General features: G+C 42.1%; 1 protein-coding gene across 2 annotated transcripts in view; it reads right to left on the bottom strand.

Moving 5' to 3' along the window:
- RALGAPA2 (Ral GTPase activating protein catalytic subunit alpha 2) overlaps window positions 1–27,216 on the bottom strand; it is a 329,438-nt gene that overhangs the window by 60,945 nt on the left and 241,277 nt on the right. For both annotated transcript variants that reach the window (XM_047068562.1, XM_047068561.1), the window contains exon 37: window positions 25,341–25,468. In XM_047068562.1, the coding sequence (XP_046924518.1) occupies window positions 25,341–25,468 (128 nt within the window). The remainder of the gene's footprint in view (window positions 1–25,340; window positions 25,469–27,216) is intronic.

Genomic DNA, 27,216 nt, shown 5'->3' on the forward strand with positions numbered 1-27,216 from the left:
TCTTCTGTGTGCCTCTGACCAGCCTGTGCTTCTACATGTTATCGGCCACTGTCCCAAACTGCCTTTTGGATGCCAAGTGTGGCCTCCGGACCATCAGCTAATGAGACAGCATTTTATTGGTCACATGCAGACAAGAACTACTGACCAAGAGTTCAGACTCAGTGATGCCCCCATTTCTCTCCTTGTGCAATTATTCAGATATAACGTTTCATCCATGTTTCATAAAGATGAGTGGGAATAGGAAAAAAAGTGAAAGAACTGACACTAGTGATAAACGCAGCTCTCAGATACATGGCAGTGGCAGCAGAATTGGAAATCCTTTACTTGGTAAACTCAAGTAAAGTATTTTTAAAACTTCAGTATCTGTTTAATTCAACTGTCACGGTGAATTTTAAAAATGTCTAATGGATTTTTAGGCTCACTAAATATACACTCGCTGACTTCTGGTGGCAAAGGGCAAGAACATTAGAGAACACGCTGGAAAAATAGCATCAAACACTAGGATCTAGAAAGTGAGGCACATTTAGGAATTTTACATATTTTGTTTCATTATGTGAAAACAGAATGCTCTTTATAAGAGATTAGATGCACATTTGAATTCATATCTGTTGGTAAGAAAGCAAAAACTTTCCATTTGAAAATGGAAGAAAAATATCAATATTAAGAATATGAGTCCTCAAGTCCCCCCCTCCCCCAACACCCAAAGAAATCTTTTGGGGGTAGACAAAATAATCTGCTAAAAAAAATCTGCATTATCCTCCTAGGTTGCAGTTCCTTTAAAAATTTATGTATTCGTCAAATTCTGATTGCAAAAGCTCTCATGTGCCAGACAGACTACAAAACACTTAGTGATTAGGTCCATAATTAGAAACTGTCTAATCATTTTCTGTTGGCAATTCTTGACTCTGAAATGCTTAAATAAAATGTTCAATAAGGATTATTTATAAAAGAACCAATATTTTGATCATGAATTCAAAGGGAGGCCTGATTGTACAAATGCAGATAACAGCCTTTAGTACATAAAATCTCAGATTGAATTTAGACATCTATTAGCACAACTGATCCTAAATAATTTAGTAGTAACATTGTTTTAGAAGATCCACATGTATTTATTTCATAGTTTGAAAAACTGTTCATTCTAATGTAAATTTATAATCTAGATTTGTTTTGGTAGAATTTGATTATTTAAATGAGCCATGCATTTAGTACACTTAGGAGAGACTATGCAATATCCAATTCTATGAAAGAATCAACATTCTTTTATAACTTTAAACTATTCTAATGTGAAGAGCTTGAAATGCTCCACAATTGAGTTGATATACTCTCAGGCACTAGTTTCTATGGAACTTTTAAAAGAGAAAACTAGTGTTAAACTCTCCCATTTGAGAAAGGCACAAAGTACAAGCTTAACAATTCCCCTTCCTGGAGGAAAAAAAGAAAAGGTCCAGAAATTTAAAAGAACTTCAACCCAAAGCAAAGCATTTCATATGCTTTCGATTACAAGTGTAACACATTTTATATAACGATCCAGAAGCCACCTTTCTAGAGCCTTGCAACTAAAGACTTTTTAGCTGGAGGGGTTAAAAGTGTGGGTGTGGAAGTCAGCTTTTGTTTGAAAAATTAGCAATGCTATGAGTCATCATGCATTAGCAGCAGAAGAGTTTTGCATCTTGTACGAATCCAGACACCATATGCCATGCGAAGGCCTATTACTTTATTCGGTGCCACCGCTGACAGGCAGCCACGTGGGTATCCCCAGTGGAAGGGCTGTCTCCTCCCGGCGGCGAGGACAGGAACCCAGTGAGCTGAACACATCCGACATTGTACGGAGCAGCAGGAACAGCTGGTAAGCTAGCAAGCAGCAACGGCCGAACGGAGCGCGGATGCTAATGAGCCTGGCGACAATGCAGGCCTTCAGAGGGACGACTGCAACGTCCACATGTCCCCACAACAGCCTCGAGAGTAGAATCTGCTCGTTCATGCCTTCAGTCTCATTAAAACACAATACTGGTATTTGTGGTTTATCAAAACCAGTTGTAAGTCACAACTTATAAATCCACCCAACAGATCCAACATACTTTAAAAAGTTGCACCGAAACGTATGCACGATTTCCACAGGCATCTTTAGATATTGAGGGGAGTTGGGGGCAGTGGGGTAACAGTATGGCCAGAGCAGCTGCTACTGGGTCCAGGTCCTTGCTCACCCCTAACATGACTGTGTGGCCTCAGGCAAGTTATTTAACCTTCCTGGGCCTCTGTGCCCTCAACTAGATTTTTTCAAATATAATAAAATACATAACAGATTGCATTATGTAAGACACTGTACTGTGTTTGCATAACAGACTGAAATAAGGTAAGAAATGTACCTTCCTCATAGGATTGTGGTAAGTATTAGCTGAGTGACTCTATGTGTGAGGTTCCTGGTGCCTGGGGCAGAGCAGGCGCTAGTGAAGTTAAGCAAACCACTGTCTCTCCAGGTGCCCGGAGAGTTGAACTCCATTGCTCTTCCTGGAACCAAGGCAATAGGCAAGTTCCTTAACCTCCTAGGCCTTATTTTTCTCACTACTTAAAAGGGTAGCACATCTCCCTATGCATGAGGGGCCTGCTACATGGGGATGGGAAAGAGGACTGGTAGATACTGTAGGACCAGGCAGGGTTGATGAGGGAGGTGGGAGTGGGGAGCCCTGTGGACGCCGGGTATGATGTCTGTAGTGGCATCTGGGGTCCCCAGGCCAGAGATCCTTGAAGGTTCCAAGTTTACTTAGGGCTCTGTTTTGCTGAAAGAAGCTCATTTCTTTGAATGTTCCTTGTTTTGATCAAGTCCCTGTGACTGTACTCTCCAAAAGCCAGGTGGAAGGCCCCTGGTCAGGATGCCTTCTTTGGGGCTCTGGGCTGAGCTCTGCATCATAGGCATTATGAAAATGCATGGACCTCTATTTTCCTTAATGTTTTCCATACTCAACAAAGGGCCCTGTGAGGATGGGGACCATGCCCTCCCTCCATTTGTGTGCCCTTGGCAACAGCATGGTTCCTGGCATACAGGAAGTGACCAAAGGATATTTGGTTGAATGAGTACACTCGTGGGAAAAATGGCTTTTAGATTTGTCATTTTCAGAACTGATGTCTAGGAGTGTGAATGAGATGATCAGAATCTGTTGATCACTTTCTTGCCAAGATTTTCTTAAGAGCTCTAAGAGACACTATTGAAAAATCATCTCTAGCAGCAAATGCATTTTCCATGTCTATTCCTCGGGTTGGGTGTGTGTAAACACAGTGGGAGTATAGACTAGTACTTGAAGGGAAACTTTGTCTCCTTGGAGTCTTCCCCCAAGCTAAGCTCGACTCGGGATCCCTGAAGGTGACATTGGTACTTTCTGAAAAACAGAAGGTGTGCAGTTGCCTGCAGAGTGTGGGTCAGTGAGATCACCTGCCTCGGAGTTTAGAAGGCTATGAAGATTGACATAAAGACTAAGTACCAGGAGAGTTAAACTTGACTTTAAAGAAGTACAATGATAAACATCCTAAGGAACTTTGTGTGTGTGGAATTCATGATGAATTCAAGCATGTTTTAATCTGGAAACCCGCGCTCATGGAGGCAATCTCTCTGGCCGGCAGCTGCCAGGGCTCTCACACGCAGCAGGCATTAGGCCGTCGGCTCTGTTCCCACTGGCTGTCTGCTCCTGGTACAGTGGGTTTGCACAGTGGTCAGTCCCGACCCTGATTTGAATTTGTTGTCTCCTGTATATCTGCTTTCTTTATAATCTGCTCTCAATTTCCTGTTGCTTCCAAAATTCTACAGACAACATCAGGATTACTAGACATGGAAATGAGGACTCTAGTCCTTCTAAGGTGAGGTGAAGAACTGGAACTCCCACCCTGCTTGTGGACAATGCCCAGGAGCAGTTTGAGAGCAGATCCCCAGGCAGAGGCCCCTCCAGGCCTCAGTGGTCCTGGAAGAGCTCAGTTTTCAGCCCTGAGTCTCTCACATGGTCAAAGTCTTTCGAAGAGGAGGGTGACACACAGTGTTCAATATCTTCTTACTGATCTTTGTGAGGAAGTAGTTGCTAGAATATGAATGCTGTTTAGTCACTGGGATTTCAAAGAGTTTGAAAAAAATCTTTAATGTTTAAAAAATACCCAGAACAGAAATAATTGCAGTGCTCAAGAGGAGACAAAACTGCCCAGGATACAGTTATGATCAGGAGCAGCAACAGAACCGAGTTAGTAGGGTTTGGGATAGGAGTGAAAGAGGTGCCTGAAATTTACACACAAACACACACACACACACACACCCCCAAGCAGTCCATTTTCTTGAATCAAGTTTCAGAGGAATGGTGATCCATGCAAGAGATGGGAAGACACAGGCTTTACAAATGGAATGTGCCCCTAGGAAGGGTGCTATGAATCTGAGCCACAAAGCTGCCGTTTCCACGGTCCCGTGTAATGTCACCTAAGCGCTCTGCCTTGCATGACTTGCTGCAGGCTGCTGCAGATCAGAGCTATCGATCGCTCTGAGCTAAGGGTCTCGCTGTGTGAAAGGAAGGTAAGCGGCAGAGACGGACAGCTCTGGTATTGATCGGCTTCGGCGGGGGGCTGTGCTTCCAAATGAGGGTCAGCACTCCTTCACACCACCTAGGAGAGTCACTGTGATGTGCATCCGGGTACAGAGGGATAGGGGAGTCAGGCCAAATGCCAGAGTCTCGAGGACACCTCCTCTTGTGTTTGCTGGTCACAATACCTCTCAGAGAAGCCAAAGATGCCATGTGAAATCTCAGGCTGTTTGAAAAAAAAAATCATGGCAACAGAAGCCTACGATGGGCACTGGTGCACTCTAACTGCCAGAGGCCATGTCAAAAAACTGTCAGAGCAATGTGCATGCATCTTCAAGAATGCCCCTCTAATGTCTGAGAGGTTCACCAAAGCCAGGACAGCTCTTATGATAAAAGACAAAAACATTTTCTACACTAAAAGTTGACCTCTCCCCACAACTTACAGCTGAACGTTAAAAAAAAAATTGGCTCAAACTGACATTCTACTTAAGGAAATTTCAATGATATAAAAATGATTCTGAAGATTTTTACAGAGATAGACTTCTACAGGCACAAAAACATAAACTCATCTAAAAAGCCAAGTACAATTATGAGGTATATCACAGTTCGTGATTCTTGAAGGCAATGTAAAATTAAAGGATTATGAAGGCAGATTAAAATGAAAATAACGAACCCAAAGAAATCAAGCTAAGAACAAAATGCATCCTTTAAATGTGTTTCTGTGGATGTGGAAACACAGTGAACTCAATTCTACTGCTTTTGTGATTCAAGTCTTTGGACTAAGAAGTCATTATTTAAAATCAGTTCTCTTTTTGGTATCTGTACAAGTCATTTCCTCTTATGCAGGCATAAAGACACCGTATGGTGTAATTAAATAAATGGTGCTGCAGTCTATTTTAACCTAATTGGAGATTCCTTAAATGTTTGCATTTCAGATTTTAAGTCAAATAACACCTACTGAGTTTTTACTACATTGGATGTGGGAGACTGAAAGGCCAGTAAGACTAGTCTTTGCCTTCAAGGAGCTTGCTATCCAGTGGAGAAGGCAGGTGCATCAGAATGAGACCTGCCCTGTGTGGTCGGCACCATGCTGTCTGCGGAAGACAGCAGAGAGGTCCACAGGCCTACCCTCCCTGAACAGATGGTTGCTGCCTCCCTCAACAGGTGGCTTCTCCTCCCTTGAATCTGGGCTGCCCTTGGGACCTCCCGTGGCCGACAGTTCCAGGACGTCTAAGATCGTACTGTGAAAACCTGGTACCTTCCGCCTGGGTCTCTGGGAGCACCCAGCACCCATGTATGATGTGCAATTGCTGTGAGGTTACTTTGCTGGAAAAGACCCAAGCTAGCCAAGTGGGGAGGCTGCCCAAGAGTGAGGGCTGCCTGGGAGCCCACAGGTGCTCCAGCTATGCTAGCACAGGTGCCATACAGATGAGAGGCCTGGGTGAGAGCCACCCAGCTGAGCCTAGTCAACCCACAGCACCGTGGGAGGTCTTCTCTCTACCATCTCTCCTTTAAAAACCTCTGCACAAGTCTGTAGACTTTATCCTGCAGGTCTCCAAAGTGGGAGGGGAAAAGACAATGCTTGGATGTCTATTCACGTGTTATCTTTTTATCTAAAATTAAGAAGATAATTCAGCTTTACTGAGACTTACCACCTGGCACCCTTCTTGCTCAGTCGTCTGTCAGACTGTCCCGGGTCAGGATCAGTCCTGAGGCGGAGATGGGGGATGGGGTTCCCTCATTCACTCTTACCATTCTGTGATGTATTATGGTTTACATGACCCTTAATACTGAAGTTTTGACTTTATTATCTCATAATAGGATTGCCTTTCTTTCTTTCTTTTTTTCAATGTTTATTATTTTTGAGAGAGACAGTGTGAGCAGAGGAGGGGCAAAGAGAGGGAGACACAGAATCCAAAGCAGGTTCCAGCCTCTGAGCTATCAGCACAGAGCCCAACTTGGGGCTCAAGATCACGAACCGTGAGATCATGACCTGAGCCGAAGTCAGATGCTTAACTGAGTCCCCCAACTGCCCCAGGATCATCTTTTTTTTTTTTTTATTTAAAAAAAAATTTTTTTTTAACGTTTATTTATTTTTGAGACAGAGAGAGACAGAGCATGAACGGGGGAGGGTCAGAGAGAGGGAGACACAGAATCTGAAACAGGCTCCAGGCTCTGAGCTGTCAGCACAGAGCCCGACGCGGGGCTCGAACTCACCGACCGCGAGATCATGACCTGAGCCGAGGTTGGCCGCTTAACCGACTGAGCCACCCAGGCGCCCCCAGGATCATCTTTCAAATACACTGTACTGAAGCAGGTCACGACCATGAAAATCTTTCATACCACACAGAAATTTGCTCTTTATCTCACAGGAAAGTTCTTATAAAAGCTCTTCAACATAAAGATGAATTACTCATCTTTTTTTTTTTTTTATAGAAAGACAAGTGTTCTAAATTTGGTGACCATTTCTGTGATGACAAGGGGATGAACTTATTCATTTAACAAGTATGTATTGAACAAATGTTTACTCTGTGGCAGGTGTGGAGGCTATATCCAGGGTTGGTATTCACCTGGAAAACACCAGCATGGGCAGCATCCTGGCCAGTGTCTGCTGGTGACCTTGTGGTGCCCAAAGTTAAATACTTCAACTATCATCCTTGGAGTCATCAGGAAACAAAACAGACAAAAATCCCTGCCCTCATGCAGGGAGGAATGAGTAAGTGAATTATATAGTACATTAGACGGTGATAAGGGCTGTGGAGAAAATAAAGGGTACAGGTGTGCTGTGGGAGGTCATGGGCAGGTGTGTGCAGGTGTGGGACCGCTATTCCCCAGGGAGGCTGGGGGGGAACGAGCCAGGTGGACATCTAAGGAACAGGGTTTCAGGCAGAGGTCATGGAGCATTCAGGCCTCCCCTGCAGGACTCTGGCCTTGGCTCTGAGTAAGATGGAGGCCCCTGGAGGCTGTGAGCAGGGCAGCGATGTGCTCTGAACCACGTTTTAGCAGTCTGACTCTGGCTGCTGTGTTGAGTATCATCATGGGCACAGGTGAGGCTAGAAGCAGAAAACAAAGCCAGGAGGCTATGGTTGGTCAGCAGTACATCCTTAGCTGTTATCCTAGGAAAAATAGGAAAAAAAATGTCCTAGGAAAAATTCCATTCCCTCAAAATGACATTCTGATATCGAGTGAGAAGGTAACTGCTTTTATAGGAAACACGACATGGAGAGAAGATCTTGAAAAGAAATGCTGGAAAACGCTGCCTTCGGCATGGGAGTTTACTCTTGTTACAACTTATAACAAGATGGTATATGTTTTCAGAAAGGTCTCTGATCTGTACCACCAATTTTGTAAGCTGTTTCTAACTTTCCCAATGAAGACTTTACTATGTTTTCAATCTGTTTGTTGAAAAATACAATCAACAACTAATACGAAATCAGGGAAGATGGAAATTTCCTGCCAAATGCCAAGAAGAACCTTCACAAAGGTTAAGAATGAGCTTGAGCATCAGTAGGCCAAGACAGGGTCTTTGGCTCCCATGGGTCTATGTATCTTTGCAAGGTTTTGTTTTCAGCTATAAAACCAAGTATTAAAATAAACTGAATTTAGAGGGGCTCCTTAGAATCGCCAAATTATGGAACTGTTATGAAATCAAGGTTATAAAAATAACATAACACATTTAATTCCATTGCACTCGCTGAAATACTATTTATATTGTGGTAAAAGAAAAACAATTTTATACTATTAAATATAAAATACTTTAAATGATTGTTTATTTCATCTTTAGCACATCCTCTCAAATTCTCAGTAAGTATACTTTATAATGCCATAAAATATTTGTATAGTTAAACCTGTGTATACTTTAAAATAAATCAATATAGGGATGCCTGAGTGGCTCAGTCAGTTGAGTGTCCAACTCTTGATTTTGGCTCAGGTTATGATCCCAGGGTTGTGGAATGGAGCCCTGAATTGAGCTCTGTGCTGAGTGTGGAGCCTGCTTAGGATTCATTCCCTCTCTCTCTCTCTCTCTCTCTCTCTCTGTCTCTCCCCATTTGCCCCTCTCCCTGCTCATGTTCTTTCTCTAAAATTAAAAAAAAAATTAAAAGCATACATAAATTAAAAAGAATAAATCAATATATGTGTGTTTAAATGGCATGCTTAAAAGTTTTCTTTCTTTTTCTTTTTTGTCTTTTGATGGGGTATGTAGTAAGACTGGAGATGACAGAGGTAGGAAGTAGGTTCGAGGTGGGTGTCCTCAGTCACTGCAGTAAGGACTCAGGTCGACTTCCACCCTTCCCTCTGGAATGGACTGAGTGGTAGGTACATATGTTCACAATGAAAGGCTGCTCACCAGTAGCCTCACGTACTTAAGAAATCCCTCAGCACCTCGGAATAGGCTATGGGCATTTATGTAATCAATTCTAATTAGCTTATGGCTACCTTTTTGTAAAACAAACAAAATGAACAAAATTGTGAAATTTCCAGCCTCGAGTTGTAGATGGCACACACAGATACACACACAAAATGAGACCCATTTGGAGATGCCACCAGGAATAATCTTTTCCTGTAGAGCTCTCATGACCTTCTGATTTTCTCTTTTGAGTGTCAATGACTCCACAAATGCCCAGTAGGCACTAACTGCATGTCTCTCCTAGAGTAAGGGTCACATTCCACCCTCTGTCACAATTACAATCGCCCTATTGGCTGGGAGGCATCTCAAGGGCAAGGCCACTCATCTCTGCATCCTACAGTGCTGGCTGCGGCCGCGCCACCAATGCTGGCGGAGGGAGGAACATGGAAGAGCGACTGCCTGGAGCTAACCAGGCACGTGCAACAGTCTGGGCCCTCACTTGTTCTCCAGAGCTGTGGGTGCAGCGCGGCTGCTTCTGGGTATAGAGAATGTGCAGGGTGCTGGCCCTCCTCTTCACTTTACGTGCATCTATCAGTGTGCTCATGCAATGTACATGCATTTCTCCTGCCAGGTCTCATCCTGGACTCTAGGTGTGAGCAAAACAAAGATCCTCCTCTCACACCCTTTACATACGAGTGGGAGAAAGAGACATTAAGTAAATGGTAAGCACTAAGGAGAACATGGATGAGACTGCCCAGAGGGCTTGCTAACATAGACACCTTTCTGATGCGTGACTGCTGAGCAGAGACCTAAGGGAAGGGAAGGGGTGAGCTGTGCAGATGTTGGGCGGAGGAGGGAGCATTCCTATGCAGTTCCTGAGGCTGGAGTGTGTTTGTGGATCCTTGTAAGGATTCTGGATTTTTCTGTGGGTGAGAATGGGAAGTAACTGGCGAGTTCTAAGCTCCGATATGCTCTTTCTACTTGAGGAGCAGAACTCTGGCTGCTGGAGAGTATTCCAGGGAGAGCAGAGAGAAGCAGGGAGACTGGGAGGTGGCTGCCACACTGGCCCAGGATGGGGGCGCCTAGCCCAGTACAAGGCACTGGGGCTGTAAGCAGCAGTAGCATTTCCATCATGTTGTGTGGATTATTTTATATACGTATATTCATTTCATAAGTCCTTATAACAATCTGTGAGGGATTACTGTCCTCGTTTTACAGATAAAGGAAACTGCTAGAGGTAAAGATACTTGTTCAAAGCCAAAGAGCCAGTTACTATTTAAAATACAATTGAAACCACCCAAGGTCTTTCTGAGGCCGGCTACCACACATCACTTGCTACTCTGAGCACAACAACTGAGAGATACACCTTACAACTTCTCTGGCTCTTGTAGGAAAATTGCTGCTGAGGAGGGAATATCCTCAGATGCTTCTCAGTGAGAACCGAAGCTTGAGCAGGAGGGTCCATTGCCACTGTGTCACTGATAACTGCCTCAGTGAGATGTGGGGTTTAAGGTGCTTTCATGTGGCTTCTCAAATAAATAAATAAATAAATAAATACTTACCATCCTTTATCATCAGAAGTTTAAACGACTGGTCTGACAAACCACTGGGGGCCCCTAACGTGTGTCACTTGAGCATGTCACAAAGTCACAAAAGCATGGCTGATCTGCTCCCTTATCTAGCCTTTATGGCCTAATGTGTGATAACTGGAGCTAATGAGTCCAGAGAAAAGAGAAAAGGAGTAATGAAATAGTATGAAAATTTAACTCAGAGGGGTACCCAGGTGGCTCGTTCGGTTGAGTGTCTTGACTCTTGATTTCGGCCCTGATCATGGTTTTGTGGTTGGTGGGTTCGAGCCCCATCTCGGGCTCTGTGCTGGCAACTCAGAGCCTGCTTGGGATTCTCTGTCTCCCTCTTTCTCTGTCCCTTCCCTGCTCGCTCGCTCTCCCTCAAAAGTAAATACATAAACATAAAAAAAAGAAAATTTATCTCAGAGGAAGCCAATACATTAAAAGGTGAGAACCTCTCATCCTGATCTGATGTGAGCTAAAACCAACACTTGGAGAAGTCTGAAATTCTACAGAAAGTGGAGTAGTTTATGTGAGGTGTTTATGCACAACTATATAGACATTTGCTTGACAAAATTATAATGCATATAAACAGAAATAATCTTCATGCAAAAAATTTAAATGCTGTTTTTTGATACAGACCTCTGATGTGCATCTCTGTTGTTATATGCAGAGAATGTTTATCCTGTTAGGTCTAAATTCTATTTTCCCAAACTAATGAGTAGATAGTAATTCTAAGACATTTCTAAAGAGGCTTTCTTTTATTTAAAGGAGTCAAAAATCCTATGAAGATAACCCTTAAAGTTAAAATTAATTTATATTTCTTCTCATATTCATATTAAGATTGGTTTCTTGGTAGTATACATTTACGTTCATTTAATTATAATTCATTTGATTCTGAATATATGAAAGAAAACACACATGCTATTTCTTTTGTCACAGCGAAGCTGAACCCTCACCCAAAAAATACAATGTGAGGACAATTTTCATCTTCTTCTGGGGGAAAGTTATGGTTCTGGGAATGTTAAAGGCAGAACATAATGATAAGTAGCAGCAGCTCCCCCATCAATTCCACGCCTTCTTTAAATTCCACTGAGGATGGCGGTTTGGATGGAGACCCCAAAATCTATTCTGTCCATCTGTTTTATTATTCTTAGAACAACTGTCAAAAGTTGCCCAGGGATCAAGTTGCAAACATACTAATTTGCCTTTGAAAAGTAGGCCCTGGGGGAATTCTGGAACTCTGCTTATAAATTCAGAATCCCGTCAGCTAGCGAGCCTGCCTACCCTTTGTGGAGGTATGAGACTTTGCACTTCCAGGCACACATCTGCCTCGAAGCCAGGATGCACTGATATTCTTACATCCCACTTCATAGGCAAATGAAGGGAAAAACCAAAGGGACTTGGCATCTTTAAGGGCTGGCTTGTCCCATGACAAGCAGACCCTGAGTTTTTACGAGGCAGTCCCTTCATTGATCACTCATGGATTAAGACCAAAGCTTTGTGCTGGAGAGTTTAAATGAGTGGGCACGGCAGAGGGACACATATTCTGTACTCTTGTATGTCCTATGACCAAATTAGGAAGACTGAAAAGAGACATGAAGCCGTAGAGGAAACAGGCTGAAGATAAATATCACAGGCCTCTAAGTATTGTATTGTTTCATTTCTGTGATGCTGAAGAAAGTGACAAGATCATTTGGACATACATAACATTGGATGTGGATTTGTTTCCAAAGGAGGTGTCTGTTTAAAATATTATGTGGCATTTTGGAAACATGCCAGTCTGTTGGAAACTAAAGCAGCTGTGCACTTCTCAAGTTGGCTATGTTAAAGGCATGTGCAAAATACAACGTAAACATTAAAATGAATCTTCACTGCCTAGTGGCTTGCACACTGGACACCTGATCACAGGGGTGGGAGGGGATATGGAGGAGAAAGGGGGCGGGCATTAGCACTGGTCCTCCAGCTCCCATCCTTCCCCTACCTGGCCCCAGTGGTCTCTATCACGTCTCAGGAAATAAAGTCAAATGCTTTCAAAGCACAGGGCCCCAGAAACATATTTAAAACACAACATTCAAAGTGCCAATTTTAGAGTTTGGTAAAATGTCACTGTAGTAAACTAGAAAAAATTCCTTTTCAAGGCCAACAATGAGGAATGATGGCATTTGGGTTGTACTCACCCAAAGGTTACCAAAAAAGTATTCTGCTTTGATTAAAAAATTTACTTGAGTGTGTTGCAAATTACTCTAGCTCAGAAACCTGCAGGGAGCTCGCTGCATACAGGAAGGCGAAGGCAGACAGGCACAGAAGGGATCACCATTTGGACTTGCCTGCTTTGTCCTTCTTTGGCTTTGCACAATCTCTTATTATAATAAGGCATGTATTATCCTTTTTGGAGATTTGAATAACAGAAAGTCTCACTTTCAAATATATTGCTTATAATCCCAGAGTCTACTAAATGTTCTGCGGATGCTGTTTATGGCATTATGCTCCTTTCAAAATGGGACTGATAATTAGTAAACTGAAATTTGATTAATGTTGGATTAAGAGGTTCTGATGTCTCGCTGCAATGTGTTATTTCAGTCTGTAGGCACTGGTAGAGATTGTCCTTAGGAAACTTGTTTCTTCTCCCTTTCCAGCATGGGAAGATTAATTTAAAACCCTGATTTTTTTTTTTTTAAAAGAATTCAGTTTCATTCAACAGTTTGTAATGCATGACTCAGTTTTTTCTCACTCTTTTTCTGTTTTCCCACTTTGAAGCTGGAGCCAATGAATTAACTATTTGAGAGGGAACAAAATAAACTAGAAATCAAAGTCTTCCTCCAAAAATGCCAAGGGTGAGCCCTTCCTGGTTATGGCAGAGTAACTTGGCATGGATAAATGATTCAGTTTCAGCTCTCACTAGATTCAAGTACAGAATTTTGAAAATATGATGAACTTCTCTGAAAACAAAGGACCTACCTGGTATAAATATCAAAGCCTGTGAAAATGACCACTAGGTAATATTCGAAGGAAAAATTTAAAATTAATTCGATGATGTGCTTTTTAAAGTTAAGGTTAGGGATACCTCTTTCAGTTTTGCCAGGATTATAAAAAGGGCTGTGATTTTCAGAAGTTTTTCCACGCTCTGTGGCCAAAAGATTCCATGTTTCTTCCTCGCCTGTGTTTTTAAATTAATAATCTTGTTTGCTTACTACTGAAGAGTGTGGGAGAATCAGGAATAATGGGCTCCCTTTGATGCTGTCGCCATTCCCAAAGTGGTCATGTGAATGCTAAAGAAATATTGTCATTTATGGAATGACCTTTTGCTCTTTGAATATTCAGACACTAACAAATGTTAAGGGCCCAGAAATCGACGTGGCACTATGAAAAAAGGTAAGTAGGGTCAGCAAATACCCTCTCGCATGCTTTTGACATGATGACCATTTCCATTTTTGTAATAGCTTTCTAATAGCAAAATGTATTTGGGAACAACAGTGGAATTTGTGTCATCATGACCAAATGATTACGGTGCAAACCCGAGATTCTTCTGGGGCCCAGCAGGCTTCTGGTCCCTATGGAAACGAAACCTCAGATATTGTCCTCCACTCAGCTGGAGGACGGAGCGAGGGAGGCTTTTGTGTTCAGTGAGATTTCTTCCCCAACCTTCCTGCACCAGACCTTAGTGCTTCCTCCCGACTCTTTTCTAATTGAGATGCAAATTAATCTCTCTGGCTGATTACACTTCCCTTAAAGCTACTGACAAATGCAGCTGTAACCAGAGTTTGCGGACTTTCCAACAAGTGACTTCAGCTGTCAGCATTTGCATGTGCCGCCAAGGCCCAGCCTGCTCCAGGTCTCAGACACGCGGAGAGCTTCCCTTAGGCACTGCAGGCGTTTTATTTACGTGTATAAAATTTACATACAATTAAGAATTTTTTAAGCCCCCCTACAATTATATCCCTAGGATTTAGAAGGAGACTCTGACACCCACATTATTTAAGGCCTTTCCGGACACTTCTTTCTTCCTCAGACTGGAGTGGCACTACTCTCCTAGGAGGCCATGGCTTTCCTGGCAACATCCTGTTTTTCTTACTTTCTTCTTGTCTGTAAATTTTCTGTCTTTGACACTCTTTGAATTCAGTCTGTCTCTCAAAAGCTAACTAAATACATTTATCACTCTAGTAACATGGGATAACTGAATAGCCACTACTCTTCACGGCTCTCAGTAAAATTCCATTAATTTAAAAGCCAAATATAAAGTCACTATTCTAATTGTCAGGATTTCTACACAAATATCCTTCAATAACTTTTTGGGAGTAGTGATGAGTGGATTATTATTTAGAATGCAACAGAAAAGTAACATGCACAAAACACTGTATTATTCAACATAAAGAAAAAGACACATGGAATCCAATTTTCAGTAAAAGTTCTAACACTTCCAGGGTGCCTGGGTGGCTCAGTTGCTTAAGCGTCTGACTCTTGATTTCGGCTCAGGTCATGATCTCACGGTTGTGAGACTGAGCCCCGAGCTGAGCTCCACACTGAACGTTCCTACCCACCCCCCGCCCCCCCCCCCAAATAAACAAACATTAAAACAATTCTAACACTTCTTTCCTCTCGAATACTACCATCTATGTATTTTTGACAATATAGTTCACTTAAGAAGTATTTATTGAGTACCTGCCATGTGTCAGGTGCTGCTATAAGTGTGTGTTGGGGATCCAGCTATCAACTTAAATATGCAAAAGTGGAATAAAAGGGACTTTGAGAATGTATCTATATCTACATACATAGATACATATTCTACTTGTAGAGCTATATTTCTTGGATAAATGAGGTTTTCAATAAAAAAATCTATTTTATAAAATATAATTTATTTTTGTCTGTTTTCCATTTTTTTTTCTTTTTTAACCAAATCAATCTCTTTCCCTCCCTCTCTCTCCCTTCACACACACTCAGATTTATGATATACTAGGAGGTACGAGACAGGGATAGCAACTAAATTGAGACAAGACCACTGTTGGGCAGCTCGTAGTATAATCAGGAGAAAGAAGAGGATAAAGGGAGGCCCAGTCTGGCAAAAAGAGTGTCAGAGGGCTAGATGGCTATGGGAGGGTGAGGGATCTGTATCACAGGAGAGACTCAAGAGGAATGTCTAGGGTCAGCAGAGCTCACCGTATCCAAAGGTCCCACAGTGGGAAGGAGCACAGGCCTGTGACGAACTGGCTACACGTGACCCAACAGCCATGGATCCAAGAGGGGCAGAGTGGAAAGCTGGGTTGCTGCTGCTGTTTCCCTAAGCATGACACCACCAACCTGGTTTCTGCACAGATTGTGAGATTTATGCTAACGTTTCCAGAGGGAATGGTCTTTTGTCTAATAGTGATGTCACTTTACAGCAAAAAATGATTTCTTTGTCCCACTCCCTGAAGATCTCCCCTGTTCCATGTGCTTCTCACAGGCCTCTTCGCCAGGCACCAAGGGCACCAAGAGCAGCCCACACCCCAGGGAGCCATGCTTTCACACCAAGGAGGACCTTCTACATGTCACTGAGGAAAGACAGTCTCCAGCCTTTAACACCTGTGGTGGGAAAAGGTAAATACTTCCTTGAATCCTAACTCCACAGTTGGGTGGTTCCAGTTTTTTACAATAGAGGTTTAAAACTCCAAGCTGGTAATATGATAAAAATAACTACATTAACACTTAACTGATTCCTTACCAAAGACTAGCACTGTTTTACCTGCTTGGCCCACTAACCCTCTCAACCCCCAGAAGGAGACCATCTAGGCCTCATCGCTGGAAGGTACTGTGGTGAACAGGAAAGCACACAGCCTTTTAAGGAGGCTGATTGCTGCCAGCAAGAAAAGAGGCCCAGTGGAGTCAGAGGTTCTGATTCTTCAAGTTAGAAACCTAGATTTTTTGAAAGCTCAAAATCTTCTGAGTTTTCAGTGAGGCTGACAAAGTCAATCTTCAGGAGTAATACTGGAGGCCAAGTGCAGTTCAAACAAAACCCATCTGGGGGCTGGATACAGCCCACAGGCAGCTGGTTTGTCACTCTGGTTTTTGAGCACTGGCTTTGACTTTTGAGTTAAGAGGTGCTTCTGTTGTCTCTGTTTATTGGTCCCAGTTTTACAGCCTCGTCTCCTCTTTTAGAAAAATCCAGGCTCCTGAAACAACTCCTTCTTGATTTTAATGGCTCCCTGAGACCTCACGTACAGTGGTCACTACTTGTGTGGACATGCTCCAGCTTGGTCAAGGTCTCTCCTTACAGTGTGGGCCCCAGAGCAGCACCCACGTTCACAGTGAGGGCTGAGGCTGTAGGGGCAGAGGCGCGATGCCTTTGTTTCTGTGACCTGGACCTCTGGTTCCTCACCTCAAATCTGTGCTTAACCAAAATCCTCAGACATCTCTCAGTGACTTGCTGTCATGCCCCATCCTCCCCATCCTGTACACACACAGCTGATTGTCTAAACCCAGGCACATGGCGTCAGTCTACCCTGCTAAATCTCATCTTGTTGGTTTGGGCCTAAAAGCCTCATCTATTGACGTAATCTTGGTTTCTGATTTTGCCCTCTGTCAACTGAGGTGAACTCTCAGCTTTCTGAAAAGTACTATTTTGATAAACATGTGTTCTGGACCTTTGAGAAAGTTGCTGATAAAAAAGTTGTTGCATGGCAGAGGGGTTGAGCAAAAGCTGTGGTGCAGGAGACACAAAGGGCTTCCCCCCCCCCCCCTCAACTGGCAGTCCATGAATTAATGCCCTGTAGCTATAGTGAAGTCACCCAGTTCCCATGGGCCCATATTTCCCTCTCCTATTTGCCAGATGACTATGATACTTAATCTTTTTAATTTTTTTTACGAAAATTAAGATTTTATGTTTATAAGCTTTCTCAATCTCTGAAAATAGTGCTCTTATCAAATATAATGAGTGTATTTGGGATATTGTATTCTTTTTAAACTCCTTCTTTTCTGAAGGCTCACAAGCTATTTAGTAATCTAGTCTAACAATTTTATGAGGGGCCCATGCAACATTTCAAAATTCATCCTTTAATCCTATTTGCAAATAAGGAAAATATTTTCCTATTTTCAGTTCTTGGTGCATCCTTTATTTTACTTGATTTCTAAATCTTGTGAATCTGACACTGCTGTAGGAAATTTGTTCTATAACTAGAAATATAATGGCCTTGAAGACTGGACCTTACTTTCTAGTGCTTTTTTTCCCTTCTTAAGTGTTCTCAGTGATTTGGATTTTATTTTTTTATTTTTATTAAAAAATTTTCGAAGTTTATTTATTTATTTTGGGAGAGAGAAAGCAGGGTAGGGGCAGATAGAGAGGGGAGAGAGAAAATCCCAAGCAGACTGCACAGTCAGCATGAAGCCCGATGCGGGGCTTGAACTCATGAACCGTGAGATCACATGACCTGAGTTGAAATCAAGAGGTGGACGCTCGACCAACTGAGCCACCCAGGCGCCCCCCAGTGATTTGAGTTTCAATTCATACACTTTTCAGACACTTTTCTGTCCCTTGGTATATGAAGATGGAGGACAAGTGGGATAAAAGTTAACACGATGGCCTTCTATCAGGGCAGCGTGGAGCTCCTCTTTTAGTCTGGATGCACACCTGTTAAATATGCACTTGTTGGAACCCACACCACGCAACTACACTGGCTACTCTTCTATGCATCCCCAATTTAAAAAAAAATCCCTTATTTCTTATTCCCTTTTACAGTCTCAACCCGCCCACAGGAGTATGCCAATTCTTGATCTGAACTCTTTTTCAGAATTTTTTTTTTTTTTTTTTGAAATGCGGTTCCCAAGTGTCAGGGTGCAGGTCTACTTGTTTCTCTCCCATTCTTACACAAACTCTAGTACAAAGTCATTACCTTCTGCAACATTCAAAGTCACAAATCCCATCCTTCAAAGTGCTAAGGAATAGATCCAAATAATAGTTCCCCTCATTTGCTTCCTCTGTCTTCTGCAAGAGATTGTTTGCCTGCCAAAATTTTATCAAATGCTTGTTGCCTTTAGTAGAACGTATGTTGGAACTATATCTATATCGAGTGGTGTAAATCCCCATCACAATGACACTTTGCCTTAGGGCTGGTTTAGAAGTGTGGATTAGGAAAACACTGTCCATGCCCTCCCCTCTGGAGCATTACTCTATTCTGGAGGCTGCTCTTGAATTTGGCCCCTCACATGCATTTCCAGTTCTCCAGCACTTCCAGCCCACCCAGGAGTACCTTCTTTCTTTTCAGTGCTGCTAATACCTAATATGTTTTTCCTTTTTTTATGAAGTAATTCCGTTCTAGGTCTTATCATACCCAATTCCCCAGGTGAAGACTTGAGGCTGCTAGAATAAGCTACAGATAAGACCCATCAGGAGGGTGTGTCCTACTGACCACTCTGCTGAAGGTGACCCTTCATTTCTCTGCTCCTCACTTTTTTTGTGATACTATTCTCTCCTGGAAATTTTCCTCTGCCTCCCTCCCTCTCCCTCTCTCTCCTCCCAAGCCAACTCCTCAGATGTGATACTCTGGAGCGGTCTGTCCCTGACTGTTTTCTCATTAACCTCTACACCCCAGGAAATCTAGCAGGTCCCATGCTGAATTAGCCCACCTGCTTTACGTGGGGATCCAAACCATCCCCTGCCACTGCCTATGATCAGGCCGTCACTTCCTCCCACTGCCCCTTAAATGCCTCCATCACCTCCATTCTCACTGTGTGTGTACATGTGCGTGTGTGTCTCACATTCTGCCATGTGGAACCTTTTGTGGTTCTCAAATGTGATGTGCTCTTTTAGAGCTTGGTCCATGAGCAAACACTGTCCTCTCACTTGCAATATCTTATTCATATTTCTACTCCCAGGGGCTAGGACAGTGCCTACCACATGGCAGGGACACAGTAAACGATGACAAATGCACACTGGTTTTGCATGGCAAAACATACTACATAGTACTGTCTGACTCCTTTTCCTATGCTCTTAAGTGTCTTAAGACAAATGGAGGAAATTAAAGATCTTCCCAGGAAAAAGAACCAAAGATTCCACCAGAGAAGTCAGAAATGGGACTGTTAGAGCTTTAGGGAGAGAGGCCACTTTTTTGAAGGTGTATATAATTTGAGAATAAAACTTAATAATGATATTAGGAAGTCATGAGTCTAAGAGAGAAGCTATGCTATTGTATTTATTACCAACTATATCTGTTACTTGAAAATAAAACTAAATTTCACTGGTGAAAGAATGAGGTGTAAAATTACTTTTCCTTAGGCAGCCCAGTCCTCTCCATCAAATGCTGATACTTCCAGAGAGGAGAGATGGCGAATGCCATTGTGGCTATTGTTCTATTGAAGTGGACGTTTATTTCAAAAAGCCACCATCTGTTTGATTCAGGGTGAGTTCCTCCTAATGGGCACACTGTATGTTGTGTGGCCACCTTTTCCCTGAAACAAGTTAGTTGAGGAGGAGAACGAAAGCCCTGGCTCCAATAATTTGGGAACTTCCATCAGTCGAGCATCGTTTAATTTTGGAATCTTTAGTTGGCTTTGGAACTGTAAACATAAAATGTGGCAAGCTTCCCATTTACAACATTCTAGGCACGGGCATAGGCCCCTGATTGCCCATGAGGGACAGAAAAAGCAGATGGCAGGTGACTTGGCCCTCGTCACTCAGAAGAGCAGTGGCCATAGGATGAGGGCTCCACTTGAAAGATTTGATTTAGCCTGCTGAGGAAGATACCGGAAAACTCAGGAAGGACAAAGGGGCTGGCCTGAATGGTTACTGAGGGTGATTTCCAAATACATCCCTATCGTGTTCACTGTTTTTTTCTTGATCATGTACGACAATGGTATTTTTCAGTCTTCTGTGAGCCTTCACCACACAGTTCCAACTGTTTGATAATTTAGCCAAGGGTACCCCAAAAAAGAACTCCTTTGATATTGATTCTAAGCTGGATTTACTGCTTAAAAAGGTCCCAGAGAGGCAAATCCATTCCAACAATGTGCCCAGTACTCTGTTTAGTAAGAACTGGTATGCTTTCTTGAACATTACTGAACAAAATTGATACATTACTGCTCACATTTCTACTTCTAGTTAAATATTATATAAAACTGAATCAAAACTGACACTATTTAGGGTGCTTAAGTATCAACCATTAGGTGGGGAGAGGATAGGAGATAAGAATAACCATTGCAAACTAATTCCATCGGCTTTTTTCTTCATTTGTCTCAGGTTCAATGCTTGGCTATCTATGGTCAATATAAAAACAAAACAAAACAAAACAAGTGCTTCCTCTCTAAAGGACTGAAAGAAGGTCTGAATTAAACATGTCCCTTGTTCATAAAATAGTCATTCTGGTACCCGAATGACGTTTGGATGAAATGAGCAGTTTGGTGATGTTCTACTTCACAACTGTAACCTTAATATTAGAAACAAAATGGGGACACAGGAATGCCCACATAAAATGGCTGGTATTTACAAAGAAATTTCCCATTCTTTGTCAGCACCCACAACTATATGTAATATCTCAGGGAAACAGATAATAGCAATGCTTTCTCAGAAATCTGTTCTCATAAATGAATTGTGCCTTCTAGGCCCATACATGCAAGCTGCTTCATTCCTTATTGGGTCTTGGTTCATATGCCAATGAAATGTTGCCAAAGGATATACTGCCTGGCTTTAGGAAGGGAATGAAACATAATAAATACCTAGGAACAGAATTCCCCAACTCATACTGGGGGAGGGAGGTGGTCTGGAATGGGTACCAAGGAGGGCTTCACGGACATGTGACCTGAGCATCTGCACAGTGCTTACAACGGGCCCTGCTTCATTGAATGCTCTGTTGTTGCTCTCCTGAAGTTCTCAATAATTTTATCTTTGATATCGTGTTCTGCACTTGAAGTCTGGTGAGACAATGGAGCATGCTCATGGGCAGAGGAAATACATACAACATATGGTTGTTGGAACCATATGGAACCATAGAACATGCTGGTTCCTTGCACAGCCTTAGCAGTGTCCCAGGAGCAAGACTGTGGTGGAGCCACAATGCCTGGTCAGAGGGACTCAGAGAGGGCACACAGGAAGTGTGTCACCACCAAGACTGAGTAAGTGGGGAGGCTGACTATCTTGAGAGGCCATACTTTCCACCTGAATTGGAACTTGCTTTGAGCACAGAAAATAAGCAGTGTTGTCCTAAGGAACAAGAATAACCAAGAACCCCTACAGATCCTTAGTTGTATTACTGTGTTAGCCAACAATTTACTCCGAAATGATGACAGAGATGGAAGGGGAAAAACAGAGGGACTCCCAGTTCTTTTTTCTGTCAGTCCTTCCTTACTCACCAGTAAACTGAAGGAAGATGGTTGGTTACATATTGCATATGAAGAATGAAATAAAAATAGGTAAGTTAGTTTTGTGCTGCGTTTTCACTGTTCTGTTAAGAGCAAAATATATCCATGTATGAATTACAAAATATGAACTGTGTAATTGTGATTCCATATATGAGCTAAATACTTTTATATTTGCATATTAAACTGGGATTATACAATATAAATACCGATAAATATTAATGCTAATAATTTAAAATTTTAATATTTCTTGACTTCAATTGGCATTAAATAGCAAATAAAAAAACACCATGACAAGTTGAGAGAAAAACTGTGAAGGAATGGAAAAAGCTTTATATTGTAGCATCTTTTAAGGCACTTCTCCCTCCCTGCTTTTTGAACGAGGGCCTCTAGATTTTCATTCTCTACTGGGAGCCCTGGGTTATACAGCCAGCACTGGTTTCAGATATGTCCAAAGTATTACTGATCTTCTCAGCCCTAGGGAGGACTTGCAGGGGTTGGGGTGGTTGCCCCTAGTACCGGGCAGACTTGATGCTGTACTAAGATTAGAACTTTCAAGGTGGGCCACGAGGTGACAGAGTTAGGGAAGCTCGGCCTCCTCAGGTATCCCCCAGAAACCACCTCTGCTGGAAGCTTGCCCTTGTGTCTGTCACGGGTACTCTGATGGGCTCAATCATGCATTAGATCCTAAAAAACCTGAATTTACCACTTGAGAACACTCTGACGTCTGCGCTTGCTAGAGTGCCCTCTTCTTGGAATGCTATCCTCCTCCCTGGGGACTGCTTCCCTGTCATCCCTCCAACCTCAGCCTACATGCTTTCTCTGCAGAGAGCCCTTACCCTGGCCCTGTTTCACTCCCACTCTCTATTTAGTTGCTTTATACAACGGTATTAGTTTGTGCGTCTTCTCTGTGAAGTGCATGACAAGAACCCCATCTGCCTTGCTCCTTGTGTATCCCAAGCTCCTGGCACTGGGCTCGGCAGTTTGTGAGTCCACACGGTTAGCTAAATGAGAATACAAAGGGACACTCGCAATTAGGATGTATTAGGTTATTCAGTGTTTTTCAAAATTCAAATCTAAGACTTATCTCAACGAAGCAGTAAATTCCAGAACTCAGCTGCTACACAAATCAGTTCAAACTTTTGCCAAAGCATGTGAGGACCAGGATGTTTTAACAAAATGTTAAGGGAACAGTTAATTATTAATAGCCTCAGCTGACATCTATAGATATTTAAAAAGTTTAAAAATTATGGGGCGCCTGGGTGGCGCAGTCGGTTAAGCGTCCGACTTCAGCCAGGTCACGATCTCGCGGTCCGTGAGTTCGAGCCCCGCGTCAGGCTCTGGGCTGATGGCTCGGAGCCTGGAGCCTGTTTCCGATTCTGTGTCTCCCTCTCTCTCTGCCCCTCCCCTGTTCATGCTCTGTCTCTCTCTGTCCCAAAAAAATAAATAAACGTTGAAGAAAAAAAAAAAAAAAGTTTAAAAATTAGTAACCAGTAATGTTTTAAAGAATAAAAGTACAAAAAACCCTCTTTTTTCTTTTTTCTTCTATTTTTCTCAACTATTCTTATTATTATACTTTTGGTTTCTGGCCTGAGTATTAGAACTTTTATAGGCAGAAATTACATAATAGAGTACTTAAGTGATTGCAGTTTTCCCTATATCTTTATAAAAATTATATATAGTATTTTATTTCTTAAGTACTTTATTTGAACTGCACAAATTAAATATTCTCAAACTATAAGATAAAAGAAAGATACTTAAATTTTTAAAATAATGAGCAACATAATAGGTTTTGTTACTTTTCCTGTCTTAACTTCTACCAACTTTTCCTCTGAGATGTCAACCTGGCTATTTTATAAGTTATTGAAGAATACAGTATTTAATAACCCACATTAACATCAGTAGCCTTGGCTGGCATCCACATTTATCTAATGTGATTCCTTGAAAAGTTTTTCAAGTGACACTGAATCCTATCTTTTGAAGTTTTAACAGTATTGTTTTCCTTAAACCTGATTATTCTGATGCTATATTGATTCTTCTTTGAGAAAGCGGTGTTGAACAAAATAACGAAGCATGTATTTTGTAATGAGAAATTTGATAAGTGGGGAAAGTGGCGTGACAAAAATCACAATGGACTTACATGGAGTGGAATTTTCTTCTTTGCAAATGATTTTTACTTGCTTTGGTCCAAAATACTTGACTGATGAGTGTCCGGCTCATCCTAGTTGACATGCAAGCTGACAAGCCAATTGCTGAATAGGTCTTTCTCATCTCTGCCAAGAACCTCTTTCAAGCGTTTGCGAAATAAAACCCCCCATGCTGAAGGCTGAATCGACACCAGCTATAAGATTAAGTCTAGAGTGCTGTGGATATCACTTCGAAGAATGCCATCTCCCAAACACGCACCACCAGCCTGGACAAAGCGCGAGGGAGCATGCAGAATGGAATAATGCTGCCCTGGCCCCCGGGGAGGGACCAGATGGGACCTAATAGCTCTTTTCTACTACTAATTTCTATGATAATTCCAAGTTGCCACATGGCATATGTATTTTTTTTTAAATCTAAAGACAGAATATCAATCAACACAGTGACCAAGATTTTAATGAAAGGTATTTTTCATGAACTGTACCTATTCACACATGGTATTTCTCACCTACCCTCGACCCCCCTTCAGCAACACATCACTAATGGCTGGAATGGGACAAGTATAGAGAGAGTTCAAACATAGTATGTTCATATTCATTGTCAATACCAATTAGAAACAAAGAGATTCTAAGTTTTACTAGGAGGTCAGATGCCTTTTGCATCAATTTTAGGAAGTCACCTTAGTTTCCTTTTGTTATAATCAGACATTATGCCTAGGCATAAATACTATAGCATGCCAACTGATGTCTGAGAAAAAAATTACAATAGTGAAATTTCTCCTGGTTTTAGAGCGATCAAGGGTTGGTGAAGATTTGGGAAAAATTACAAAAGGATTTTTAGCCATTCTCAATGATAAGTCCCCATGCAACTTCACTTTGCCTTTCCCTGTACCCTCAACCAGATGCAATTTCCCCCTCCTCTGACCTTCTAGAAGGCCATTTGTACTTCTCCACTGGTACTTGCCACATTCTTTGATTGATTAGAGTCATTTCATTTGCTGTTGGTTTTGGGTAGGTACTCTGGGTGACCCCGTTACATTTTCCTCGGCATCCTACCTTCTCCACACAATAGACTGTAACCCACAGGGATGGGCAGAGGGGATCCTGACCTCAGGCAAAAACACCAAGAACAGAGGAGACACTCTTGACAGTCACAGCTTCTTGGCACAAACCTATGTGACTAAATTATGAAAATAAACTCTTCTGGAGGTTGGTGAAGCACAGTGTTATTATATTTAAGATAAATTGACAGACGGTCTGAAGATCATACAATGTCATTTTGAACACACATTAAAAAACTTTCTCTCTTCCCTTTTCAACCCAGGAACTACTTACCTCTCATGAAAAACTGCCAGAAATCAGGATTCCGGGAAGGTTAATAGGTTACATACTCCAAGCAAAAAGATACAAGCTCTGGTAGAGTGGGATGAGGCACTTCACAGCCCTGCTGGCATTGATGCACGTGGCACATATAAGGCTTGGCAATAGCTTTCCACTCACTATGGCTCCATCAAACAGAGGCCCAAAAAATGGAACCTGTTAATTCAAAACAAAAAAACACTTACGTTTCAAAAAACCAGTAAAAGCCAAACCAAAGACCTGAGAATAGCTGGTGGATGTCTTGGACCTGTCATGACCACACAGACTGTCAACCACAAAGAGATGCTGATCTTAGCAGGATACACGTTGAGGGCTTTGGATCAAGCAACACAGGTCTGCTCCACAATACTCCTCCACTATGAACTCTTCAGCAAAACTTCTCATGACAAATTATGACTAAGTTTTTTCCCCCTTGTGTTGCCATTTAGAGAAATAGCATTACTCTTTCTAAATGTCTACATCACGTGGATTATGCACAGTACACCGCTGCACCTCATCGCACACCTCTAGCCTTGCATCCTTCTGAAACCAGTGTGGAACTGGCAGTGTTTCTGCATGGAGCTTGATGCCTATTGACTCTTAAAGGAGATAGTGACTATCGCTGGTAACAGCTACAAAGTCCTACTTATAGTCCTCATTCTTAAACCTTCTTTCCTCTGCTTCTAAGATAATTGTGTTATCCTCATTTCTTTCTACTTCCTTATTAGAGGCTTGGCTTTCTTTCACTGGACCCACTTTTACAATGCGAGCAACCCACAAGGTTCTGGTGCCTGTGTTTTCTGGATTTCTTTCTTCTCTTCCTCTCTCTCTCTCTCTCTTTTTTTTTTTCCATTAGAAATTCATCAACTCCATTTACCAATATGGAGATTGTCAGCTCCATGAGGTCAAAGACTGGGTCTGCTTTGTAAGTCATGTATTTATTCACTCTCGCTTGTTAATCATTTATTAAAAATATTTATTATGTGACAGACACTGTTCTATTCCCTGGGAACACAGCAGTGAATAATAAAATTCTTCATTTCGTTGAGCTTAGAATTTATTGGAGGTTTGAGAGGATAAAGAGTACATAAAACAGAAAATATAAATATAAAATATATACATAAAATATGTATCAGGTAGTAAAAGAGCTAAAGTGAAAAATAAAGCAGGAAGAGCAATAGGATTCTTTTTGAGGGGGGAAGTCCTCCAATTTAAAAGCACATGACTAGGGATGGCTTCAAGGAGAAGATGACATTTCAGTAAAAGCTTGATGGGAGAGCACTCCAGGCTGAGGAACAAGCAAATACATGGCCCTGTGGTGAGAGTGGAATTACTATGGTTAAGAAAAAGCAAGCAAGCCACAGAGGATGTAGCTCAGTGAGCAAGAAAAAGAACAGAAGGAGATAAAGCTGGATAGGTAATAAGAGGGGTCTTATAGGAAATTTTAGAGATTCTGGATTTCTGCTGTGCACAAGATTAAAGCCTTCTGGAGGGTTTAGGGAAGTGGGAGATCTGATCTTATCTTCATTTTATTTATGTATTTAAAATGTTTATTAATCTATTTTGAGAGAGAGAAAGAGAGACAGAGAGAGGGAGAGAGAGAGAGAGAGAAAATCCCAAACAGGCCATGTGCTGCCAGTACAGAGTCCGATGTGGGGCTCAATCTCCATGAATGGTGAGATAATGACCTGAGCTGAAATCAAAAGTTGGATGCCCAACGAACTGAGCCACCCAGGCACCCCTAACCTACATTTTAATGGTATGTTCTGGCTTTTGTGTTGGGAAAATTGCAAGTAGTAGGCATTATGGAGACCAGCTAGGGAACTAGTGAAGAATCTAGGCAAGAGATGATGATGGCTTAGAACAGAATGGTGGCAGAAGTGGGGAGAAGTGGTTGGTTTCCAGAAATAGTTTGAAGGGAGATA

The sequence above is a fragment of the Lynx rufus genome, unplaced genomic scaffold (assembly GCF_022079265.1).
Source record: "Lynx rufus isolate CCGP_SWC_20201006 ecotype Redwood Valley unplaced genomic scaffold, mLynRuf1.p SCAF_8, whole genome shotgun sequence".
Classification (NCBI taxonomy): domain Eukaryota; kingdom Metazoa; phylum Chordata; class Mammalia; order Carnivora; family Felidae; genus Lynx; species Lynx rufus.